The sequence below is a fragment of the Dysidea avara genome, chromosome 12, assembly GCF_963678975.1.
Source record: "Dysidea avara chromosome 12, odDysAvar1.4, whole genome shotgun sequence".
Classification (NCBI taxonomy): Eukaryota; Metazoa; Porifera; class Demospongiae; order Dictyoceratida; family Dysideidae; genus Dysidea; species Dysidea avara.
In genome coordinates, this window is record NC_089283.1 from 6,848,541 (window position 1) to 6,874,787 (window position 26,247).

At 37.4% G+C, this 26,247-nt stretch overlaps 1 protein-coding gene across 5 annotated transcripts; it reads left to right on the forward strand.

Moving 5' to 3' along the window:
• The first annotated feature begins 6,217 nt into the window (after positions 1 to 6,217).
• On the forward strand, positions 6,218 to 25,491 carry LOC136241281 (protein NLRC3-like). Of its 5 annotated transcripts, XM_066032472.1 has the most exons (10): positions 6,218 to 6,903; positions 6,971 to 7,315; positions 9,499 to 10,956; positions 11,050 to 11,190; positions 15,926 to 16,090; positions 19,806 to 19,979; positions 24,420 to 24,793; positions 24,842 to 24,891; positions 25,243 to 25,261; positions 25,323 to 25,491. In XM_066032472.1, exons 1-9 carry the CDS (start codon positions 6,621 to 6,623, stop codon positions 25,244 to 25,246), a joined length of 2,994 nt encoding a protein of 997 aa, XP_065888544.1. In that variant the 5' UTR covers positions 6,218 to 6,620; the 3' UTR covers positions 25,247 to 25,261; positions 25,323 to 25,491. The 5 variants fall into 5 exon arrangements, with proteins under 5 accessions (XP_065888544.1, XP_065888548.1, XP_065888545.1 ...); XM_066032476.1 differs by lacking the exons at positions 25,243 to 25,261; positions 25,323 to 25,491 and having other exon boundaries at positions 9,499 to 10,375; positions 10,436 to 10,956; positions 24,842 to 25,086; XM_066032473.1 differs by lacking the exons at positions 25,243 to 25,261; positions 25,323 to 25,491 and having other exon boundaries at positions 9,499 to 10,107; positions 10,153 to 10,956; positions 24,842 to 25,086.
• The last annotated feature ends 756 nt before the right edge of the window (positions 25,492 to 26,247 follow it).

Here is a 26,247-nt window from a genome sequence, read left to right on the forward strand (position 1 = left end):
TAAAAACAACAACAAAAAATGTCTACAGCAGGGAATTGAACCGCTGACCTCTTATTTTGAGCATTGGTATCTACCACTATTCCGTGTGTCTATAAAGGCCGCTTATTAATGCTGTAGTTATATGCGGATTAATCCTGTAGTCAGTAACACTAGAAACTTTGCAACAGCTTTTATTCTAAAAATTTTACCAAAAGAGTTTTTAAACAACTGCAAATAGCTTCTTTTAACTTTAAAAGTTGGTGTTTTGGTTGAAACTGTGCTTATACATAATTCTGGTGAACTCATGAAAGTTAAAATGGCTACAACTTAAGACATGTTTATGGAATCATTTTAAACACATTTTGATAGTGACTCCTCTTCAGTGTACCTTTGTCCTTGTAGCTACCCATTGTGACTCCTGTACCCCACAACTATATTGACAAACTCTTAATACACAACGAGTAAAAGATACTATAGCTAGCTTTGTACATAAGTAATCTTCAGGCTGCCAGTGAAAGTCACTGGAAGACCTTCAGAATCACCTTGTTAATGAGTCACCACCTGTTGGTGATGTAATAATAATGTACACATGCGTATAAAAAGATCATTCAAGAATTGTACTTGATTGAAAGTGTTGATGTCCGAACATGGTGTCAGGAGTTTAGACAATGAACACATAGCAGCCAACCCCGGAACTGATTAACTGCCACAGTGATGTGGTCGCTAACTGGAAAGCTTTTCGTGATGCTTATGAAGACTACGCAATTGTGGCAGAGTTGACAGGAAGAGATGCAACCGTTCAAGCAGCAACACTAAACACGGTTATGGGAGAAGAATGCAAACAGATACTAAACCAGCTAGGAGTAACAGCAGACTGAAGAACTGAAGAACAGTTCTACAATACTAGCCAAGTTGGAACCGCACTTTGCACTGACATGTAATATTTTGTTTGAATGATACCGTTTTCACAGTGCTGAGCAACAGCCCTCAGAGACAATTGATCAATTCCTCATTTGCCTAAATCGTTTAGCCGAATCGTGCGCTTTCACAACGTTACAAGATGAAAGGATCCGTGACCGCTTGCATGGTCCTGGGATGCACTGACCGTGATGCAAGAGCAAGACTATTTTGCAAGAAAGAGTGCAGCAGTTGAAATGCTCAGAATCAGTGAAACCACAAGACATACTAGGGACAACCCTGTGCTTACTGTGGACACAAACACGAGTGAAACAATTGCCCAGCATTTGGCAGACAGTGCCATTACTGTGGTAAACTCAATCACTTCAAATCAGTGTGTAGACAGCAAAAACACGAGAAGAAGCCAGTGTCTCAGATAGAAGAGGAGCAAGATGACTCTGCAGTTTCAGTGGATTGCATAGGAACCATTGCTTACAGCAAAACAGGACAATACTTTGTTTATGCCTGTAACAATCAAGGATGACAACAGGAATTTCGCAGTGATTAATTGCCAACTTGACAGAGGAGCCACATGTAATGCTATGACATTTACTGACTTGTGTACCACACAGCACACAGAGTGCCCGTCTATGCAATTATCTACAGCCAAGCTGAAGCTTTTTATGACAAAAGTACAATATGTGTCCTAGGAGAAAAAAACCTTGCACTGCCAATACCAAGGGTCAGACTATCATCTAAACTTCAAGATCATTAAAGGCACGCAAAAGCCATTGTTGTCGGGAGAAGCTTGGTCTCATCACTATTAACAAAGTCCACTCAGTCAAGTCCATGGATGATCCTATAATTACTCAGTCCTGTGATGTATTCCAAGGTCTTGGCTATCTAGAAGGTGATTACCACATTGAGGTCGACCCATCCACTAGGCTAGTTCAACACTTGCCACGAAGACTGCCACTAGCATTAAAATCAAGGTTAAAAGCAAAATAGATGACTTAGAACAGAGAGATGAAAGTTGAAGAGCCAACCCCATGGATCAGTAGCATGGTAAACCATACAAAAAAGCTGATAATCTGCATTAATTGATCTGAAAGATCTTAACAGGGCAATCAAGTGTCCCAAGTACCAGATGCTGAAAAGAAGTCCTTCCAAACTTAAAATATTCTTAGAGTTAGATGCAAAAGATGGCTTCCACCAGGTAAAGCTAGATGAGTCCAGTTCTTATTTTGGACCTTTGGAAGGTATTGATACCTTAGAATGCCATTTGGAATTAGTTCTGCTCCAGAGGAGTACCAGAGGTGAATGTACAAGGGTTACAGGGTGTTGAGGTCATTGCAGATGACATACTAGTGTATAGCAGTAGAAGCACACACGAATATATGCAGTATCATGACAACAACCTGACCAAACTACTGAAGCGAGCCAGAGCAGTCAACCTCAAGCTGAATCGTAAGAAAGCGAAGGTATGCCTAGAAGAGGTCCAATATATGGGCCATTTATTGACAAGAGATGGTCTACAGCTAAGATCAGGGCTATAACAGAAATTCCCAGACCACAAAACAAGAGAGCGGTAGAGAGGTTTCTAGGCAGTGTCCGGTATTTGTCAAGGTTTCTTCCAAGACTTTCAGAAGTTGCAAAATCACTGCGACAACTTACTGAGAAAGATGTAGCATTTACTTGGCAGCAATCTCAAGAAGAGGCATTCACCAGCATACATGTACAAAACTTAGTGACATCAAGTCCAATGTTGAGATTTTGATGTCAAGGATGAAGTTACAGTGCAATGTGACGCTTCAGAAAGTGGTCTTGGTGCAGTCAGGCCAACCAGCGGCATACACTTCAAGGGCACTCTCATCAACTGAGCAAAGTTATGCACAAATAGAAAAAGAATGCATGGCGATTGTGTTTGCTTGTGAAACATTTGACCAGTACCTACTAGAACCCTCATTAATGTGGAAACAGACCAAAGGTCATTAATTCCAATTTTCATGAAGCCATTACTAAGTGCTCCAAAACAACTACAGAGGATGTTGCTACAATTGCAGCAATACACATTGAGTGTTAAATACCGACCTGGTAAGCAAATTTACATTGTTGACATGCTCAGTAGAGCTTACTTGCATGAGAAAGTCACCGCCGCCCAGATGAAGAGCATCTTTCAGTGTCTTAACTGCAGCTTGAAATAGAGTCAATATGCCATGCCGAACATGTACGTATGAAGAAATTGACACACCAACACATAAAGAAAGCATCACAGACTGACCAGACACTTCAGGTGTTGATGAGCACAGTCTTACAAGGCTGGCCTGAACACAGATGGGACACACCCATCTTTATACACAGTTACAGGAATTATACCATGATGAAATCACAGTGCAAGATGGAGCTCTGTGTAGAGGCTCACAAGTGATAATTCCACATGTTATGAGACCACCAATGGTGAAGAAGACCCATGAGAGCCACCAGGATGCAGAGGCAAGTATCCTGCAGAGCCAAGGATGTGCTATTCCAGCCTGGGATGAATAATGAGATACACAACATGGTGAGTCAATGCCCAGTATGTAATGATTATCTTTCTAAACAACAGAAGGAGCCAATGATGACACCAGAGATTCCCACCAGGCCATTGGAGGGTAGTGGCACAAGACCTGTTTATGTTGGACCAAGAGAACTTTCTAATTACAGTTGACTACTTTAGTGACTTCTGGGAGCTTGATAAATTGCCTGATATCCTTAGCTCTACAGTAATAACTAATACAAAAATCATTTGGACAGTATGCATGGCATACCAGAAAAGGTCATTTCTGATAATGGACCCCACTTCTGCTCTCAAAGTTTGCAAAAGACTGCGATTTCACACATGTAGCCAGCTCACCATACCATGCACAGTCAGAGCAATGGAAAAGCGGAGTCAGCAGTCAAAATAGCTAAATCACTGCTAAAAGAGTTAGTAGAGGGATGGCACAGATATCTACCTGTTGATCCTTAACTGGAGAAATACACCAAGCGATACTAGTAACTATAGAGCCCTTCTCAGAAGCTGTATTCCAGAAGGACCAGAACTATACTCTTCCAACAGCCAACGAACTGAAGCATATAGACAGAGAAATTCACCTGAGACGTCAACAGGCAAAACAGTAGTATGATAGAAGTGCCAAGCCATTACCAGAACTGATCATTGGGCAAAGAGTGAGAATGCAGCTATTAGAAGCTAGTGTACAGTGGAGAGAAGCAAAAGGTGGGTGAGTGATCTTACCTGGCACAAACAGATGATGGTAAAGTGAACAGAAGAAACTGAAAGCACTTCAGAACAACTATGAAAATCCCAAACATGCTAGATTCCTCTGATACGCCTGCAGTCGAACCAGTTGTGTCTTTAACAGGGCCAGCAATGATCCCAGATGAACTGGCAGAAACCAACCTGGATCAGAACATCAGTCAAAATGAAGTAACTACCGGTCTAATAAGGGCACTAATATGGACAAGACACTGTCTGAAGTAGATGACCTGCTCTGGTCGCATCATCAAGCCACCTGCCAGGTATCGTGATGATTGAGACAAACTGTTTATATGAACTTAATATAGGAATAGTTGATTTATTGTAATTAGTTTTCAATTGAGGCCTCACATTTGTATTTATCGATGAGCTGATTTTTGCATTCTGACTCCCTCACTACTGTTTACTTATAAAAGAGGGAGATGTTGGTGATGTAACAATACTGTACGTATGCATGTAAAAAGATCATTCGAGAATTGTGTTTGATTGAAACCGTTGATGTCCGAACACAACACCCCCCCCCCCCCCCCCCCACACACACACACACACACGCACATACACATTGACGCACACCATAAAGGTCACATGGTCATGAATAAGCTTAAGTCAGCCTTGCACTCGTGCACAATTAGTCCTCCTTTGCTACGGAACCAACAGTGACACAACAAACATTTGAATGGCCCCTTGTTGTTCTTTAACTGGTAGTGGTCTTTCTGCCAAACAGACTACCACGCCTCTGGAATGCATTACCAATTATAAATCATGAATTGTTACGCCCTGCTACAATCAAATATAAACTTCAGAATTATTTTTATACCCACTTTGAGTAAAATTTTATATCTAATAATCCATGTACGTACTCTTTCCTATGCTCATGTAGTAGATGCAACAAATCACCCAAATGTACCAAATTTTGATTATTTGAATTTTGTAGTTTAACAAATCAACAATTAATTATTTTTATATACTATATACTTAATTAACTACCCAATGTACCAAATTTTGATTATTTGAATTTTGTAGTTTAACAAATCAACAATTAATTATTTTTATATACTATATACTTAATTAACTTGGCCACCAGCAGAGGATACTGGTGGATCGACCTTCAACACACTAAATAGTGCAACCTATATAATAATCATGTAATGCTACATACTGTTGTAATTTCTGTGTGTTGAAAAACATTTAAATAAATAAATAAAAACACTCACAATCACACATAGCTACACACAGGCTGTTTGTACATGACTCAATCTGTACAGGGCTGTTAGTAACTGAAGTGATTAAATTAAAGGCAGTGGTTACTGAACCAAAAGTTGGTTCAATAATCCGGACTTGATATTGAACCGACAGTAAAACTTAGACAAAAAGGGGTCACTAAATGAAAAAACACACAAAACTCAACCTGGGCTCAAACCCTGGACTACTGGAACTGTAGGCAGTGGGTTAAGTACTGTGCTACCGCTGCTAGCTACCCACTACCCCTACTTTTGTACCTTATAAATGCTACTCACGTAGTAGTCTCACTATATAGACCCTTTTCAGGTGAGCTGCTGCCATAGCAACACCCACCATCTTGGAGTACACCCTGTTTTGCAACACTGGTAGCATTGCTTTCAAGTAAAACAACACCCATGTTATTCTTCAGCATTCCACAACAAAGGTTGACCTGGTTTAACGTACGCTTTCCCCCACACTATCAGGGTTTCAAAACGGGTTGTACTCCAAAATGGCGGATGTTGCTATGGTAGCAGCTTACCTGAAAAGGGTCTATACACTATAATACAGTAAGAAGAACGAAATCTAAAGGTGAAGAAGAAACCAAAGCTAAACCCAAGCCTAACCCTAAGTAGAATGCTCAGGGAAACTACAACTGAAGACACGTCCCCTAAAGTAGAATGCTCGGGGAAACTACAAGACGCGTCCCCTAAAGTAGAATGGTCGGGGAAACTACTAGACGCGTCCCCTAAAGTAGAATGCTCGGGGAAACTACTAGACGCGAAAATAAAACCTTTCAGTTCAGTAACCACTTCTTAAATTGAATTGGTTCACAGCCACTCACTGTCACTAGTTCTACTACGGTTAACAAACGCTTGAGCTCTACTCGTTTATCCTTGGTTTCTTTTATCATCGAACATGTCCGGCGGATTCCGGATGTTTTAAAATCATGTGACAGCAGAGAAGAGCGCTTGTAATTAGCTAGGCGAACTGTAAGTTTTCAGCATTTGAGCGAAATTTGGTTGTTAGCTAATGCCATTGGCTAAACTTTTAATCTCCAGAAAGTATTGACTATGCGCTAGCTAGACTGCTAGTCTAGTTAACTTTTAAAATACGTATTTGCGTAGCTATAGCGGCATTAATCACCGAAAGTAGTTAGCTACCCACATAAAAATTCTTCTTGAAGACGGTAACCTCGACGGTAGCTCAGCTTAGTTAGCTAGACTATATGGAGAACAGCTTGATTGTACAGGAACAAATATTAACAGCAAACTATGACTTTCTTGTTAAGCATTTGGACGCCGACGACGTCATAGATGAGCTAATTCAGGAGCGTCTAATGGGTCGGAGTGCAGCACAGCGAGTTCAACTGGCGGGCACGAGTAGAGGAGACAAGAACCGGATCATTTGTGAACAACTAGCCACCGCTGGACCAGATGCTATCAACAAGTTTTGCATACTATTACGAAATAGCAAGAGACAAACTTTCATAGCAGAACGACTGGAGAACTGTAAGTGTGAAGCCATGTGCATGTTATTCGATATGCACTATATTATACTATGATAATACTACTATAGGTCTCCTTTCTGTGAGTATGTTGCACATAAGCATCCCACCCACTATACAGTCCAATGTTGCTGTAACTATTAAAAAAAGGTTGCAGGTCAGATATCTTGAAAAGTTGCAGACATCACAAACTGACTGGCCAAAGCACTGTGTGACCCAGTATGTGAGGTTGGCCCTTGTGGACAAGGAAGTTGTCACTATAAGAGATGAGAATTTAGATGAGATTACAAAATTGACATTACAAGGCGAAGTGGACAGGATTTTGAAGAAAAAGGAACCACTTAACAATTTGAAGGACATCTTCCACTATCAAAATAAGCCCTGCCCTCGACTGATACTAATAATGGGAGCTCCAGGTGAGTAATGCAAAGTGTACCTATGTATAACTGTATGAGATGCGTTATGATTATTGTGACATGGTTTAACTGGAAAAGGAATCTACTTTATTAGCAAATTTGCTACCTTTTGTGTATCAAGACTCGAGTCAAGACTCACATAGCTACATGATAGTAAGTTACGCAGCCAAGAAGGTAGAATACAGCCTCAAATAAATAATTGTGAGCCGCTATCATGAGTTTCATGTATCAACTACAATTCACATGATGTTTACAATTTTTTGTCAAGGAAGTTGGGCAATTTCTTTCTGTTACACATACCCAGCCAGATAGCCGCTGTTTTCTTTTCAGAATTTTTGATCATGAAGGCATACGATTAAGCTTATACTATTTCTCACCTCCTCCTGTCACTATTGAAATATTACTACAAGAATTTTTTTCATTAGTGTTAATTTAAAAATGAAGTAGGGATCCAAGCAATAAAAGTAGTGAAACAAGAGATGAATGATGGTACTATTACAGCATAGCTCGGTGGGAAAATCCCTACATTGGCATATTATAACAATCATTTTGTTTAAAGCCAAAGTAGGGATTTCTCACCGAGCTATGCTATAATAGTACCATCATTCATCTCTTGTTTCACTACTTTTATTGCTTAGAGCTCTACTTCATTTTAAATTAATAAACTAGTTAGTTTGGTTTTTGATATAGCATACAGCTATATATGCATGTGTGACTGTTCTATTAGGGTGGCTGCTGTATTATATTACTGTACTGTTTGATACAATAAGTGGCACCAGATGTTTTGGCAGGTTTTCATTAAGGTGGTGATTTGAAATCCTACCACAAATGATTAATTGTTTTGAATGAAATTACTGTACATGATTGACATTGTCATATAAGCACACTATAAACGTTTCAAGAAACTATGACAATTGCAATGGTAAAAAAATTCTTGATGGGAAGTCAACTGCTATACTCTAAAGAATGTCAGGTTCACATGCTTTTGTCAGTTGCTACTAAATTTCTCTGCAGCAACAATTATACAATGAAAATAGTCTACACCAATTTTTCAGGTTTGTATTCTCCCCAGGCCTAGACTCCCAAGAATGACTGCTGCTACTGTATAACTTTTATTTCCAAAGTTGCTCTTTATTCACTGTTTGCCTTGCTCCACCATCCCCCCTTTACTTCAGAGGTTCCAACTTGGGAATTTTGTTGGGAGTTAGACTTGTTACCAACTTGACAGTGTCTATTGATGATGCTGAAGTTCAAGTCCTTTAGCTGCAAGTGTGTATATAATAATGCTTGCATACAGTTACATCACTGACTAGATACATACAGTAGATATCACCACCCAAGTGTACACAAATTTAATAAGTGCAACTTCTGTGTGCACAATACATTATAAAATATTACCATAAGTTCACAACTAATTATAATCTTGAAATGTTACTGTTGCACTATTATGCCATTGCAAGATGTTTTTCATCTGGCTATCTGGCTACCTGCATGGCCACACTGCAAGAACACATCTGGATAAATCAATGTGGTTGATTTACAAAAACAAGTGAATTCTTCCATGCAAAAACAACGTAGCTGTAAAAATGGCGTGTCCATGAAAGTAAAAGTAACTGGCAACCCAAATAACTGATATCTGGAGTGACCAAGAATGAATGGTAATGTACCTAATTGTAATAAACAAAGTTTTAATATTGAATCCTTATCATTGACTTGTATTCTACATTCATGCAGTCTTGTCGCATTCTCCTATTGTCTAGTATTTTGGCTGCATTTTCAATAGTTAGCTAGTGTAGAGAAAAAGAAGGCAGCCAAATTACTAGCCAATTTTTGAGTTAAATAGAATGAATTAGCTAATTGGGAATGCAGCAGAACTATAGAATACAAGTCAGTAGTAATGGTCCAATATTAAACTTTGCTTATTACAGTTAGTTATATTACCACTTGTTGCCAATTATTTTAACTTTCATGGATGTACATTTTTTTGCTGTTTTTGATTTTTTTTTTTTTTGGAGGGCCCATATGTATATATATACACATATACCTGCCAAAATAGCTAGTTATTACCATATATATATATAGTGTCTCCAAATCTTCAAGGCTAATGCCAGTAAATAGGTAATCAATTTGCCAAACTTATTATATACATAAATCATCAAAATTAAACCACATATATGGTATAGGTATAGGAAAGACGACTCTTGCCAATGAGATCTGCATGAAGTGGGCAAAGGATGAATTTATGGCAGAAGATTTTGATGTGGTATTGCTAATTCCATTGAGGTTAGCTCAAGCAAAATCAGTTAAAGAAGTGATGGTGGAGCACATTGGTGGAGAGGAAGCATATGAGCAAATAAACAGGTCAGCAGGTGCAAGGTGTCTGATCATTTTTGAAGGATTGGATGAAATTGCCACAGAACGTCAAAGAAGTGATAATATTTTAATTCAAGTGATCAAAAGATGTACACTATTAGAGCAAGCAAAAGTGCTAATCACATCAAGACCTCATGCTTGTGAACAAATTGACGCAGGCAGGAGAGTAGAAATTGTCGGTTTTGGCAAGAATGAAATTAAAGATTTTGTTGAGAAATCATTTACGGATGTCCAAAGTGTCAGAGAATTTCTGCTGCAACTTAAAGTGTATCCTCACATTAATAGCCTTTGTTATATTCCCATGAATTTGGTAATGATTGTAGATATATTTCAGGTGAACAAGAAACTTCCATCAACTGTAACTGAGTTGTACCAACTGTTCATGGTAATGACTCTGCAAAGACAAACTATGAAAGAAGGTACTGTACATATGTATCCATCATGTTCATTTGTAGCAATGCCAGGAGATGATGCGAAAGTGTTGTATAGGATGCTGAATGGCATCCCCAAAGAGGCAATAAGAACAGTACTTGATTTGAGTAAGTTGGCCTACCGTGGTTTCTTTGACTGGTACAACAGTAGAGAAGATGATATTAATCAGTGGTTGAAGTGGAAGGACCCCAAAATCATCTTCACAACAGAAGACCTCTCCCAGTGTGATATAGAGGTGACAGCTGACTGGGATGGGTATGGTCTGTTAAAAGTGACGCACACTCACCACTTACCTACAGATACTATCACATACAGTTTTGCACACCTTACCCTTCAAGAATTTTTGTGTGCACTTTACATGACAACATTGTCAGATGAAGAACAGCAGGGCATTCTGAGTGAACACTTTGCTGATTATCCTAATGTATTTATTTTCTTGTGTGGTATAACACAGTTAGAGTCCAATACAACATCACAGTTTGTTTACACAATGTTACAAGATGATAGCACCAGTAGCAGAGCTGTTTTTGCCACAAAGTGTGCTTATGAGGGACACCAAACTTGTTCACCACAGCCAGCCACTCTTTTAAAGCTGGACTTGCATCACAATAGTTTGCAGCCATTTGACTGTCTCTGTGTTTCCCATGTATTATCATACTATCCAGTGTTAAAGTTGGATATGGGACAATGCCATATTGGTGACAATGGTGCAGAACTGTTGGTAAAGTGCTATCCTAAAAAGAACAGTAGTGGTCATTTACTGCAACAGTTGATCCTTTATGGAAATGATTTAACTGCAACTGGAGTAAAGAATGTGATGGAGATTGTGATGAAATGTGAGTTCCACTTATTAACTGTTGATAAAATCATAAACTGTGCACAATAGTGAATTGATAACACTTCACTAAGCTATTGTTTGATAATTACAGGTAGTGCATCATTAAGAGTGTTAGATGTTGGCAAGAATCCCATTGGAGATGATGGGATATCACAGATAACAGAGTGGATGCAGAATAACAACAATATTCTTACTGATCTCAGGGTACATGGATGTGGATTGTCGAATAAAGGTATGTATATTATACTATTCTTTGTAGATTTATGAATGAAAAAAAACTCAGTTTTCAATTACTCATTTAAAAAGACAATTTAACAGGGCAAGTGGAACAGATGCGATTAAGAGTGGGTTTAAACTTTAATGGCATGTCTATAACATTAGGGCCCGCTGATTATGCTGAGCATAATAGGTGCCTGAAAACATTGAGCATAATGCTAACATAATAGACAGTACTTGTGCATTACCATAAATTCTTGTTTATCAAAATACATATCACAGAAAAGATAGAGAGAGAACCATCATTATTAATGAGGAAACATGTAAATACAATACAATATGATGAGACCTCGGTCTCATGTGACCACAGCCAGACTCTTAAAAGAGATCTGTGTTGGCACGGCAAAGTTAAACAAACAAACAAACAAACAAACAAAACCCTAAACCTACATACAAAAATAGAAAATTTGTGTTACATTATTACACGCTGTCCACTCACTACAATTCCTGGCCAAGAAAATTTTCTGTGAGCAGAATATGTACACCTTAGCAGCATCTCGTCAAAAGTGTGTCGAATAGAAGACTTGGTGGTGGTTGAAGGCTGGATAAAATCAACAAAACTCTTGAAATTCTGAATACAGCTGGGTTGATAGTGTCCTAGCACACTAATTTCAATTGTTTTGTAATAGTTATCGATCCTCAAGCAATCAAATTCTGCAAGTGGCTGTATGTACTCTGTCTTATTTTGCTTCCTAGATCTAGCTGCTTCAATGTGATGTTCAGAGTCCAAGGGACAAGTCAGTTCCAGTAAAGTTACAGAGGATGCTTCAGAATTGTAAACAACAATATCTGGTCTGTAAGAAGTGATCAACAAGTTTGATGGTATAGTTGCTTGAGGACCTTCACTAGTTCGCAATCCTGGTAGGTCAGAATACACATGGATACATGAATAACTGACAAACATATCCACAAGTCTACAGGCAAGAAGATGAAGAACCTAGTCATGTTGACATGTATAGCACTGTTGAGTTAATGCCACAGGGCAACCACCTAAGATTTGGGCAGTGATAGGCCTGGAAGAGTCACCCGATATACTCTAATAGAGCAATCAGCAAATAATCAGGTAGCTGACTGCTCTATCAGAGTATATTGATCTTTTCTGTGACATATGCATTTTAACAAGCACGGATTTAGAGTCGGTACTTCAGCAACTTACTGTTTTCCCATAAGTGCAAATTTACTAGAAAACATGGGAACTGGTAAATACTGAGCATAACAGGTTAATATTGAGCATTAATGCATAACAGGAAAAATTTTGAGCAGTGCAGCATAGCATAATAGGTAAAATAATGAGCATAATTGGCAGTCTGATATTTGGAATCATGGAGGTTTGGGTTTTCTGGCCAAAATATCACCTGAAAACCAACTTTACAATACTATCCTGGAACTTAGGCAGTATTGGTTAGGTATAACCAAGTCCAAAAGTGCCTTCAGTATGACCCATTCCTTATGAATACTTTTATTCAATGGAATGACTAACTGCCTACCTGCCTGATGCCTTCAGGCAAGTGTAACTTGATAACGGTTAAGGCTACAGCTTGATTTTTCACTCTTTGGTATTGCTTTGTCCTCAGACGGGCCTTTTGGCATACTGCAGTGTGTACAATGCACACATCACAGAATTCCTTTGTTTTTCTCTTTGGCTGACAGCCCAGGGTGTTGATTCACAGTAGCTCAATTAATGGCTTCCTTACATTTGTAAACAGGAATTGCCTGTATTTTCCATGGTGACTGGATTAATTGCTAATACTGTTCTTCATTTGTAATGCTATGTAACAGGCTGAAAATAGGTTAAAGCGAAGCGCTTCGCTTTCGAGTCAGTAATTGATAGTTGGGGCATGTGAATTGGCCATATGTTTTGGTGACTGGATTGATTGCAGAGACATTTCTCCTACTGTTCTTCATTTGTAGTGCTGCAAAAATGGGCTGAAAATAGCTGAAAGTGAAGCGTAATGACCACTTTACTTTTGATTTAGTAATTGATAACCAGGGTGCGCGCTCAGACAAAAACATTAACTCTGGTGCCATTCTTTTGATGCAGAATGTGCGGGTTCACCAGTCATAATAAGTGTTACAAAAAAGTAAACAAACAAGTATAAGGAAAAATTATGAATTTTAAGTTTGATTAGGGATCGTAAAAAAATAGGAAAACAAGGGAGGTTGTCATATACACACTAGTAAGCATTTAATCCCATAGGTATAGCTTATGGCATGGTGCTGCAAGTGCCTATTTTCATACTGAGCATTGGCTTCTTTAGATAATTATGGCACAAAACATGTTAGGGTTATACTGTATACTACGTACTTATGGAAATCACCACTGCAACTACTGTATCCCTACTACATTGAACTTGCTTACTTTATTATAAGTTGTTAACTTTTGATAGTATTGACAAGTGTGCTGGCATTAGATGAAACATATTAATTTTGTTCACCACAAAGGATACAAAGATTGCTGAGATCCAATAAACCCTGCCATTACACATTCAAAGTTGCAGCTAGTAGCACAAGTACATGATAATAAAATAATATTATGTACTCTTGCTAGAAGTAACTGCAATTTCAAGATGGTCCACGTTACTAGATGGCTTGTGCACCATATTTCTTTAAAATGTATGGGGAGCCCCAGACAAAAATGTACGTTTTTGAGATTGGCAAACAATACTCTATCTAATGAGCATCTAAACGCCATTTTTCCAAAGTATAAAAATCAGGCTGGGAATGATTATCCTGTAACTAATAGTCCAATCCATGGATCAGGTGAGTTACATGCTATACCGTGTATAGCAGGTAATTTTTGAAGGGTTTTATTTTCGGATATTTTGAAGAGGCCCTTCGGTTTGAAAATAAATTCCCATCTGGTTGTTCTTCAAAAATAAATTCCCACAAGTGGAAGTAATGATCCACCTTTCGGTGATTCGCTTGTGTGTTCCCTGAGTTGTAGCTCAGTATCACTGATGATAATGGGTAAACTGTATCATTACTGTACCAATTAATAACCAGAAAACAGGTGGTCCAGAATGTGAATTAATGCCGCCTGCTCTAGAATCTATGGTATAGCCAGTTAGCTACGATCGAGTGCAATTGAGCCAGTTCTACTTGAGACTCCCTCAGTCTTCTCTCCAGTACACAGGTATGGGAATTATTCCATCAGTAAGTCCATGTATGGCACTGACATTCATGTATCTTCATAATTTGTGACACGGATTTCCATTTATTTGAAATGATCCACCTGAACTTCGAAATATGCACTCTTCAAAATTAAACTGGAATGGTTTACCTGATTACATTGTAAATGCTGAATCATTAACTTAATTCAAGAATCTCTTAGATAAACATTGGACTGATTATCATTATTTTTATGATTGATTTGTATGCATGTAATTGATGTATTTTCCCTGAAATTAATACTAATACTAAAATCCTTTGGAATTCAGATTTTGCGTCTTGTGCGAAATTTCCTGTTTTGAAAATAACCTGCTATACGGTACCATACAAATTTGCAATACAATGCTAAGCTTTGCCATGCAACAATTTCTAGTGCCACCAAACATGAACTTTTTGAATGTATATGTTCAGTGTTAGTACATGTCTACATCATAGGCAGCGGAAAGGGGGGGAGGGAGCTGAAGCTTCCCCTCGGTCTGCTGACCCCCTTAGAATGATATCTTGCCAAAATTATCCTTCCTGGTGTGGGGCTGAAAACCGTGAAGAAGATTGATATACTCTAATAGAATGCTCAAATACCCTAATAGAGCAGTCAAAAATGCTTCATAAAAAAACGTGTTCCAAAAAGTAGTCTAAAAACTTTCATTGTCTACAGCGGGAATCAAATCACTTACCTCTTACTTGAAAGAGTTGGAATATTACCGCTGTACCAAGGTTTCCAAGTGTATGAAAGGCTATTTTGAACTGCTTATATATGTTATATGTTTATTAACCCAGGCCAGTAGTCAACATTGCCAAAAGTGTTTTATAAACTGCAAATATATAGCCTGTTTTAAATACTTTTGACTAAAAAGTTGGTTATGATATGCTTCAAATTGTACATTCTGGTGAATTTTGAGACATGTAAAACTTAAAATGGCTACAGCTTCTGGAGGGCTGTGCTCCCAGACCCCCTGCCACCAGAGATGATACTGACATTCTGGTTAGCCCCCCCCCCCCCCCCCCCATCAACTAATTGGTCTACATGACATGGCAATAATTCCAATTATTGCATGGTAATCTTATTGCAATAATCACAAGTGGTATTACCAAACCTTACTTGCTAACTGTAATAAAAAATCATTCATTATTCTGATTGCTTACAAGTCACTCCATGTTGTCAGTGGATTCATGTAGCTAGTGTAAATGTAGGCCTACAAAGGGTCATACAAATATAACTGATTAACTATATAACCATATGTATAAACTCCTACATGAAATAGAGTTTAATCTGAACCATTAAAATATTCGAAGTTTCTCCTCCATATAATATGTTACTCGGTATTATATTGTTGGAAACCCCCTTATATATGCTACATAATATTATTGATGAGGTCATGAAATACTCATTGTATATAGTTGGGACCTATGCTATATAAGTGGACACTATAGTGAGGTGGCTGCTAAGTAAAGTTTTATTGTATTATAAAGCTAACAGTACTAGTGTATCTGAATTGTTGTAAATTGTTATGCAATCACTGCAGGGGCAAATTCTGTTGGCATATTATTGAAAAAGTGTACCCTTCAAACTATAAACACAAGGGTCAATCCTATTGGGGATGATGGAATATTACTGATATTAGAAGGACTCCAGCATAGTAAGACACTCACTAGTCTACATGTGTCAAAGTGTGGATTGTCAGTCACAGGTATAGCTAACGTACATAGGATGTAGTAATTATGTCAGGAATGTTGGGTATGTATGGGAATCAAGCATTATACTGACATTTTGAAGCAAGCATAAAAGTTTTAACAACAAAACAATCTTGTAAATTGCACAACTCCACTAAATTGATTGTCACATAGGCGGATCTGAGGGGGGCCTTGCACCCCCTGCTCCTTCCTTTGCCCCCCTTGGATCTACAGGACTATATTGACACCAGAAACTGGAATCATATATTGATTGCATTCACACTGTATTCAGAAGTAGAGAAAGCCAATCGGCAAATAGAAGACAATAGTTATAATTGCATTTTACAGTTATAAACTGTACACTGTGAAGTAAGTGAGGCAAACAACAAAGTTTGAATTTTTGTGCCAAGATCAAGATACTCTAATAGAGCAATCACTACTTAAAGAGCAGTCACTACCGTAATAGAACCAGGCCCGTACCCGTGCAGGGGGGTTCGAGGGGGTTCGGTTGAACCCCCTATTTTAAACTGGAAATTTTATTTTTACTGTTAAAAAATCTTTTCAACTGTAATCTGTGTTCTAACATTCATTACACGCCTTCCATGGTTTCTATATACCAGCTGAGCTGCATGTGGCTTCCATAATTAACCATAGCGCTTCGATTAGACCACTCCAAATAAATTCTCTGTTTCCTGTCCACCGGCCTCATCTAGTTACTGTCAGTTCTAAATATTCCATTATTCCGTATTCTTCCATTATTTTCCGGTTATTCTTGCATACTGAGAGGCTCAGTAAAAGCCATCTTGACACAGTGTCAGCTCAAGTGTCAGCAGTGCTATCGAGTTGGCACAAACTTCACGTTTGCACTATTTTTGCAACTTGAAAAGCTTAAGCATGCTTTTATGCAGCTTTTTATGGTTGTGCCAGGCAAATAATGGCTTGAAAAGCTGCCAATCTTATAATGAAATAATGGAAATGGACCGCCCGCCCACATGCAAATATGCTTGAGTCCCCGGACAGGAGAATTTATTTGGAGTGGCCTTAATCACTGATATAGCGCTTTGAGGTCCACTTTAATGCGGATGCATGAATATAGACAGTGATTTTTCTCCCTATCGCTAAGGCTTCTATTATACTACATACAGTATCTTAATAAGGCCATCCATGACCACACTGCATTGAGAGCTACAATATATTTTGATTAATTCCAATCGTAATTCATTAAATATTTTCTAATAAGAGCCCGGAATAGCAATGATGAATGCCAGACTGGATGGACACTGCGACTGATAGACTTTTAACTATAACACAAGTAAGCCTGGCTTGTTGCATTCAATGACATGAATTCTAAAGTGTCAAGTGTGTGAGTCTGTCAGTTGTTTTCATATTAGCTAACCTTAGCTATTATGGTTATCATCGTGGGCCATGCATGTTTGGACAGTCGTGGAATGTAAGGCTTAGCTTATAGTTATAGCTCAAATAAACGACTCTGAGCAGTCTTAGAAATGATGGAGTGTACATGCACTACAACCATATTTTAATCTCTTGTTTGCATTAGTGTGTGATATGCCCATGTTGAGAGGAATTTGTGTCAGCACAATGATGTGTGAGAAGTTTATTCAATCAGTGCATTTCTGCATTTCTGCATTTAAGCAATTTGAGGCTATTTTCAGGACATTGAATATTAAACCTTTCTCAGCGTCTGGGGCTGCGCGTCTGGGATCACCTACCGCTTCAATTTAGAACCCCCCTTTTGAAATTCCTGCGTACGGGCCTGAGAACAGTTACAATTCTAATCTCATCATTTTAACAATACTAGCTACACGTACCTTATTTTGATTTAGTACACTTTACCATCATTTTCTCAGGTAGGCTAACTAATTTTTCAAAGTATACACTTTGTTAGCTGAATGCTATCAAAAATACTACCAAATTCTACCAAATTAAAAAATTTCTCATAAGATAACCAACTGGAGTCTTAAAAGGAATTTGTTCCTCATTCATCCAACTTAGTGGTTGCAGTATGTACTTTGGTCATGGATTTACAATCATCATTAATTGTACTATTGATAGCTCTTTGGAACTTTAAGAATGTAGGAGTCAGATTTACATATACACCTACACTCACTGTACCAGTATAGTCCTGCATACTTGAGAGTGTTATATATGATGTATCCAATGTGCTATGCATACATTATATGCATGGTTCATGCATACATGTACACATAATACAACAGCAATTGTATCGAGAATGCTAAAAACATATTAATAGCCAGAGAGAGTCTTATGACACAGCACTATACTGGAAGAGTTCCAATGAAAATGTATCTGCCCTCCTGTGAAAAGTCAAGTTTTCATTGGGTGTCTTTTGTCTTTTAAGCACATTTTCACAAACCTATTCACTTTTTACAAGAGGGTGAGATTTTTTTCAATAGGCAGTATGGTGCAACCTCCGATCAGTACCACTACTATTTAGAAACAGTGTCCAAATAGTGAGCTGGTGTAAAGTTTTAATTATACTGAAGTATGATTGCAATTGTACATATGTACTATATTGCAGTGCAATTATAGGCATGGGGTTTATATGCACATAACATTGACAGTGTTGGGCAAGTTACTTTTTATAAAAGTAACTAGTTACATATTACTTGCAACTGAACTATTTAGTTACAGTTACATATTACCCATAAAATAAAGTAACTATAATAATATTACATATTATATTACTTTGTGTCCACAGCCTTAAGCTGTCACATGTGAAACTACCACCTTATCACGTGACATGATTTCGTTGTTGGGCAATGTGCAAATCTTGGTTATAAGTAAGAAGCTGGTGAAAAAGCTTCATTCAGTAGGCTTCAATACTTCGTTGTGGCTAGGCGTTACTCAGTGGATTACTAACGAGATTAGTAACTTTGTTACTTGTAGTAATAATATTACATAATATTAGACTCGTTACAGTAACTATATTACTTAGGTAACGCGTTACATTTGTAAGTAAAGTAACTTGAGTTATATTACCTGTTTTTATAGCGTATTTTGTTATATTACTTAGGTACCACAAAAGTAATAATATTACGTAACGCGTTACATAAGTAACGCATTACTCCCAACACTGAATATTGAACAATATCCTTTTGAGCAGTGCCCCTATTATACTCATGAGAATGCCAATTCATACCACCATTCTAGTTTAATTACTATATTAAACCATTTATTTCAACCTCAAAATAGCCTTAAGTTCTTTAGTTGGTTGCTATATTAGTTTAACTTTTATCATTCTATCTGACTTGCTTTATTAGAGCAGTAAAATTAGTGCAACTGTTTTGTTACAATTTTAACTATTCTAGTATATCGATCAATCATAGGCAGACCTGGAAGACACTGTCAGGGTGGGGGGGGGGGGGGGGGGGGGCAAAGAGAGGGGCAAGTGTAAAACAGTGTGTGTTTTCACTAAGAGGAGAAAAACTGAACTCTAGTATGCAAGCTATATTCATTTGCAAAACCTTGATTGGTATATCAATGTAAATACGTCAGTACAAAGGTACATGGTCAATCACATTACACTATGGTTTTCTCGCTAAGGAGTTTTCATTCTGGTGTTTTGGAGTAAGCAAAATGTATCAAACATTAACTATACAAGGATATAATTTAAATAACTCAATTAGGGCAAGCTATGTAGTCATTTCATTTTAAAGTGATACAACATGACCTTGTTTTTAATAACTACAGGTGCCAGTTATATTGGTGAATTTCTGAAGGGAAATTGCATCCTGAGAGTACTTGACGTACAGGATAATTCTATAGGAGACAATGGACTATCACTGATTGTTAAAGGAATTCAGCAAAATACGTCTACTACATTGAGGGAACTGAGTGTACAGAAGTGTGAATTATCAGTACAAGGTACCATATAACTGCATGCAATAGTTGTATGCATACTATAACAGTTACAAGTTGGATATGGCTGATGAAGGGTGGTGAATACATAATTAGGTACGTGTTTGCCAGAATGCTAGAAGCCTAAGTAAAAGTCATTTTAGCTAAAGTGAAATCACTTGGAAAATCAGAATTTAACTTAAGTAAGGATTAAAGCAAATAAGGAGGTTGTCTACACTTGCAGAGATATCATATCAGCCCTAGAAGCCTAGAGTTTTAGAAGTTATACACATTGCTATATAGGTAACAACAGAAAGATTGAATTGTGCAGTGATAAGTGGGAAAATAAACTACAAGTGCTTTATATTTTTATTCCTACTTTAGTCCTATATCTTGGTAACTGATTGTGTGATCTATAGGGATTCAATGTGTTCTAGCATGGCTACTGGTATATGATTGTTGAGTTATAGCAGGCTGTCTAACATTTGTGTATTCATCACACTAAAGGACACATGACCTACCATGTTGCAAGGTGATAATAGTGGACATTGTCATAGTGATTAGGCATTGTGCAATACAATAGTTGATTTTGGTGTCGGACTTGTAAGTGTAGCTACTGGCATCAGTGGGTGTGGTCACAAGGTACATAAATCATTAATGCAATATATTAAAACAAGTTTAAGGAAAAATTAGGAATTTTAGGGATCATAGTAAAAAAGTAGGGAAACAAGGGAGGTCACCTGCACCTGTAGATATACTAGTGAAGATTTAATCCCTAACTCAGTCTATACCCCCAAGACCAAGACAAAATTAGAGATTAAATGTTCACTAGTATATCTGCAGGTGTAGGCTACCCTTGTTTCCCTACTTTTTTTTCTATGATCCATAATTGTACTTAAAATCCTAATTTTTTCTTAAACGTGTTTGTTTACTTTTTTGTAACATTATTATGACTGGTGAACCATGCATACTGCATCAAAAGAAAGGATGGCGCCAGTTAATGTTTTCATCTGAATGGCACGCACCCCAGCTATCAAATACTGCTTCGAAAGTGCAGTGGCCATTACGCTTCGCTTTCAGTTATGTTCAGGCGTTACACAGTGCTACAGATGAAAAACAGTAGAAGAAGTGCCTCTGCAATAATCCAGTTACCATGACAATACGACGATTCATGTGTCCCAAGTATCAATTACCGTCTCAAAAGTGCAGCCGCCATTACGCTTCGCTTTCAGCTATTTTCAGCCTGTTATACACAGTGTTACAAACGAAGAACAGTGTTAGAATCATCTCTGCAATCAATCCAGTCACCACGGAAAATATGCCACGATTCTCATTTACAAACACACTGTAGGGAAGCCATGCATCATGCTACCGCGAATCAACACTTTGGGTTGTCAGCAAAAAGAAATGGGTCACAAAGGAGGACAAAGGTAAGTCCATGATGTGTGCATTGTACGTACTGCAGTATGCCAAAAGGCATGTCTCGGGACAAAGCGATGTCGAACAGTGAAAATATCAAGTCCATATTCTTAGCCGTTATCGAGTAACACTTGATCAGGCAGGAAGGCAGTAGAAAATTCCATTGAATAATTTTTTTTTAATTTCGTAACAATTAATAGGAGGCTTTTAGGATTGCACTGAAGGCACTTGTTTTACCTAACCAATACTGCCAAGGTGCCATGATGGAGTGGTGAAGCTGGTTTAATTTTGGGTGAATGTTTTGGCTAGGAAAACCCAAACCTCCATGATCCCTAATATACAGTACTACCCGTAACCGTACTGTATGATTATAAAGAATATGCAATGTTTAATATAGTTGATAACTTGTCAGCGATGTAGTAGAGTTAGGGAAGTCTGTTCTGTTATCATCAAGCCCCAAACTGGCACTGCAATAAACTCTGTTAGCCAGCTCAGACTTAATCTAGCTAGAGCACTCTATCATGGACTTGCACTCCTTCGCAGATCTCGATGACTTATGAGTAGAGCAAAATGTACTTGCAATTCTGCGAGACATGAGTGCAGCTTTATTCACAACTCTACTTATGACTCAAGGAAACAGTGCAAGTGATTATGATGTTATATTTGAGCAGTACTGTATTGGCTCAGTAAGGCACTTTAAAAGTAACTAGTTTCTGATTGACATTTTTTGTGAGAAAACTCAAGCTTTCGTGATCCATTCTACTAAAATTAATACAAATCATGTACTGACTTCACTAGAAAAGTGCATTAATTAATTTGTTATTTGGTAGGATTAAATGTCCACACGTATATCTGTAGGTGTAGGTGACCTCCCTTGTTTCCCTACTTTTTTACTATGATTAGGCTTGAGCCAATTATAAAATGTCAGCTTTGAAGTTTTCTTTTGTTACCAGATTCAATTACAGAATACTGTGACATAATGGGAGCATGCCCCCAGACTCCCTAGATTTAACTGTGCATTTTACAGAAAATTTAGAAACTTGTCTCCAAAATTCCTGGAACTGCTCTTGGAGGATGCATTCAGTTAACTGTGCAATGGTGTGTACATGTGCAACTATATTTGTTTTATTAATGTTTTGCAACATTTATTCTAGGGGGAATTCCACCCCTAAAATTGTGAGTGATAACTACACTGTACTTAGGTTAAAAACAGCACACAAAACTGTCAATAATTAAATGTTTTGTACTTAAAAATTTCTCTTGCTGAAAACGTCCTTGAAGATGCTCTCAGATTCAGTCTCAGATGGTCTACTGCTTAAAAATTTCCTGTAGTACATACGTATACAGTACAACTATCAAAATTCTTATTATAGTGATAACTATTAAATCTCAAAGATTTCTATAACTGAGACTGAGCTGCATGCAGTGTTATGTGAATGCTATCCCACTAGGGGCCTTGTGAAAAGGCTTAAATCCTGTGAATACAGTGAGTCAGAAACATGAATATAACAAAAACATGAAGAAAATCCCATGCAGACCAAGTGATGACTTCTTAGATTAAATTTGCTTTCAAAAAGCACATGCACACATGCTGACATGCATAACTCTCAAAATTGTCAAGTGTAATTAAAAAATAATTTTGAGCCAATTTGCTAATGCACAACCACAGCAGATTTAATCTCACAAAGCCTGATTAAAAAAATACAATGGCCTCATGAAATTATCACAAGCACTAGGAAAAATTAAGAATTGTAAGTTCAATTAGTGATCATAGTTAGGCTTGCGCCAATTATGCTGGCATAATTTTGAGCATAATAGGCTAACAAAAGCATCAAGCATTATGCCAGCATAATAGGAAGAAGAATTTTAATTAAAATGTGCAATGCGCGTGCCAAAAATACTGCACATCATGAACACACTGCACATTGTTACTGCATCTCATAGCAAAAACCTTGCAGTGTTATTATTTTTACTATTTTTTGACTGATTATCCACACTTTATGGAAATAAGATCAAGATACTCTAATAGAGCAGTCACTTACTCTAATACAGCAGTCAGAAAATGCAAATATACTCTAATAAAACAGTCAGCTATTGAGCATAATCTTGAATTTAAGAGCATAATTTTGAGCATAATAGGTTGGATTTTTGAGTACTGCTCAAAAGAATAATAGGCAATATTCAAATGTTAGCAGGCTAAAGAGCTTTAAGGTGGAGCTATGTACAGTTTGAAGTATATACCATTGTGGGTAAGTGTAAGGAAAAATTTCACGTCTGACATTAAATTTTGACTTTAGATAAACTAAATAGCTTGTAAAATTACAAAATTTTACTGCTCTATTAGAGTATTTTGATTTGAACTTTGATACCTTTGTAAATCAATTTTAATTTCCTGAATATACCTTACCAGTTCTGGAAACCTCAGAACGCCCTCCCCCCAAGCCACTGATGTCCTCTGGAATTGCTCAGATCTGCGGTACAAATATGTACATGGTGTAATAAATACAATGCATGTGTTCGCAGTATATAAATGTCAGACACAGTGTGGTCATGTTTGTTTGAATTGTTCATCATATCTGCTGGTTAGCAAACATAGTCACACAGTGTTATTATAACATATGTTGCATATTATATGTCCACAAGTACAGTACCAAAATGTTTAAAATGATAATGGAATAGGTGATCTGACTCTGTCAAATTAGTTAGTAAATTTGTATGACCCATCTTTTTGTGAAAATGTTATTGTATAGCCACTTTATAACCTGCTATCTAGTATGACATTGCATGGAGCAAAATAGCCAACCAGAGTGTCACTGCTGTGATGTCAGTATTGTAGCTTGCATAAAAGATCCAAGTTTGAGTTCACAAGTATATCAGCTCAACACACTTTTGTAGATTAAAACACTCCAATAGGGGAGCTTGAGCTTAGTATATATACTTGCATAATATGTTATAATATCCCATCAACTGATCATTACTACATAATATAATCACCCTACTTCTATAAACTTTTGCTTTGTTATCTGGTAATAATTATGATTGCTGCAGGTGCAAGTTGCATTAGTGAGCTTCTACAAGTTAATAGCGTTATACAAGTGCTTAGAATGGGATTGAATGAGATTGGTAATGATGGCATCACTGCCATTGCTGGAGCTCTTGGTAAGAGCAGGATCAGGGTGCTTGGTGTATGGAAATGTGGTATTACGGCTGTTGGAGCAAAACAACTAGCTGCAGGATTATTACTAAACCAAAGCATTACAGTGTTAAGCATATGGGATAATCCCATTGCTGTGGAAGGAGCTAGTGTGATACTGGAATCAGCAGTGGGTAACAGAGTGTGTGAAGCAGTGTTAATAGATGATGAATACAAGAAAGACAATATAATAAAAGAAATGTTGACTATCCTAGAGACCAGAAGAAAAGTAAGCATTGGTATAGCATTATTGTTGTCATGGTAATATACCCTGCAGATCAAGCAAGATAACACTTCTGCACAGCCTGATGATGAAGAAGACATGAGGTGAGCATTTCACAGAATTTTCGTGACATATACTTGGTGGACCCCCTGCACAATAGATACCTTGGAATCACTCCCCAAATTTGCTGCAATACTGGGGTCTTCAAAGATAAAATGTGTAGAGCCAAACTTGTCAATACTAAAACTTTTGTCATTAATAGCGGGTTGTCCTTAATTCAAAGGGTTTAGTAAAGCACTTCTTCTCTGTGTGTGTGTGTGTGTGTGTGTGTGTGTGTGTGTGTGTGTGTGTGTGTGTGTGTGTGTGTGTGTGTGTGTGTGTGTGTGTGTGTGTGTGTGTGTGTGTGTGTGTGTGTGTGTGTGTGTGTGTGTGATATTTTTTTGCTATTATGGTAGGTAACACGCAACGGATCAGGTGAGCTACTACTGCATGTATATGCCTGCTGAATTAATAATACATTCTCTTGTTAACCTAGCTATTTGCTCATTCAAAGCACAAGTGATCATGACCACAAGCATCTGTGACATTAACCTTCACAAAATTCATTTAACTTTATTTTTTTAAATTATAGTACATGCATGTGTTTGCATATAACTGTATAGCTACTGTATAATGATTCTAAACATATACCATAATTCGCTTTATTTTCATGCAAATTTTTTTCATGATAAAACTTTTCATGTAAATATTTTCGTATGATTTACATGAACGACTGCTCTATTAGAGTAGTTTGATCTTGTATAAAAATTTTTGTGCAAGAAATTTTCGTACAAATTTTGCATACGAAAATTATTTTACAATGAAAAAAAGTATGCAAAGCTGTATATAAATATAATTGCATATGCAGAACATCTTTCAGCATGCTGCAGTTCATATTAGTTCTCATGTCATAAACATACCTGCTTTCATACTCCATGCAATAACCAGGCCAAACTCTGCATTTGCTATTATATAATCTGGCACTGCAGCTATTTCTAAATCACATTAGCGGCACTTGTTAATAGCATACAGTGTAACATACCTGTACTACAATTACCTTGACATCCAAAACACACCAAACAATCATAACAACTTGACAAGCATTGCAGTTGTTACATCATACACCCATGCATGTCCTGGTATGTTACATAATTATAGTGTTAATATTGTTAACTATACTTGTGTTGCATTTGTATTATGGTAAGGATTATAAAGTACTGCACATAATACACCTATAAGGCCTGTTTATACACTAGCTCTGAACAACATTAAAATTAATTGGCTTAATTATAATGGGATTTCAGTGCATTAACACTTCCATTATGGTCTAGTGGTTTTTGGAAAGATTCCTAGGTGTTAATTGATTTACAATAAGCATGCCTGAAACCTTAACTTCTTGTGAACTTTTTACTGAGGCAGTG

Coding starts and splice junctions, on each gene's coding strand:
- LOC136241281 (XM_066032472.1), top strand. CDS start 6,621: ATGGAGAACAGCTTGATTGTACAGGAACAAATATTAACAGCAAACTAT. Junction 19,980..24,419: donor GTGTGAATTATCAGTACAAG/GTACCATATAAC, acceptor TGATTGCTGCAG/GTGCAAGTTGCATTAGTGAG. Junction 24,794..24,841: donor TCCTAGAGACCAGAAGAAAA/GTAAGCATTGGT, acceptor TATACCCTGCAG/ATCAAGCAAGATAACACTTC.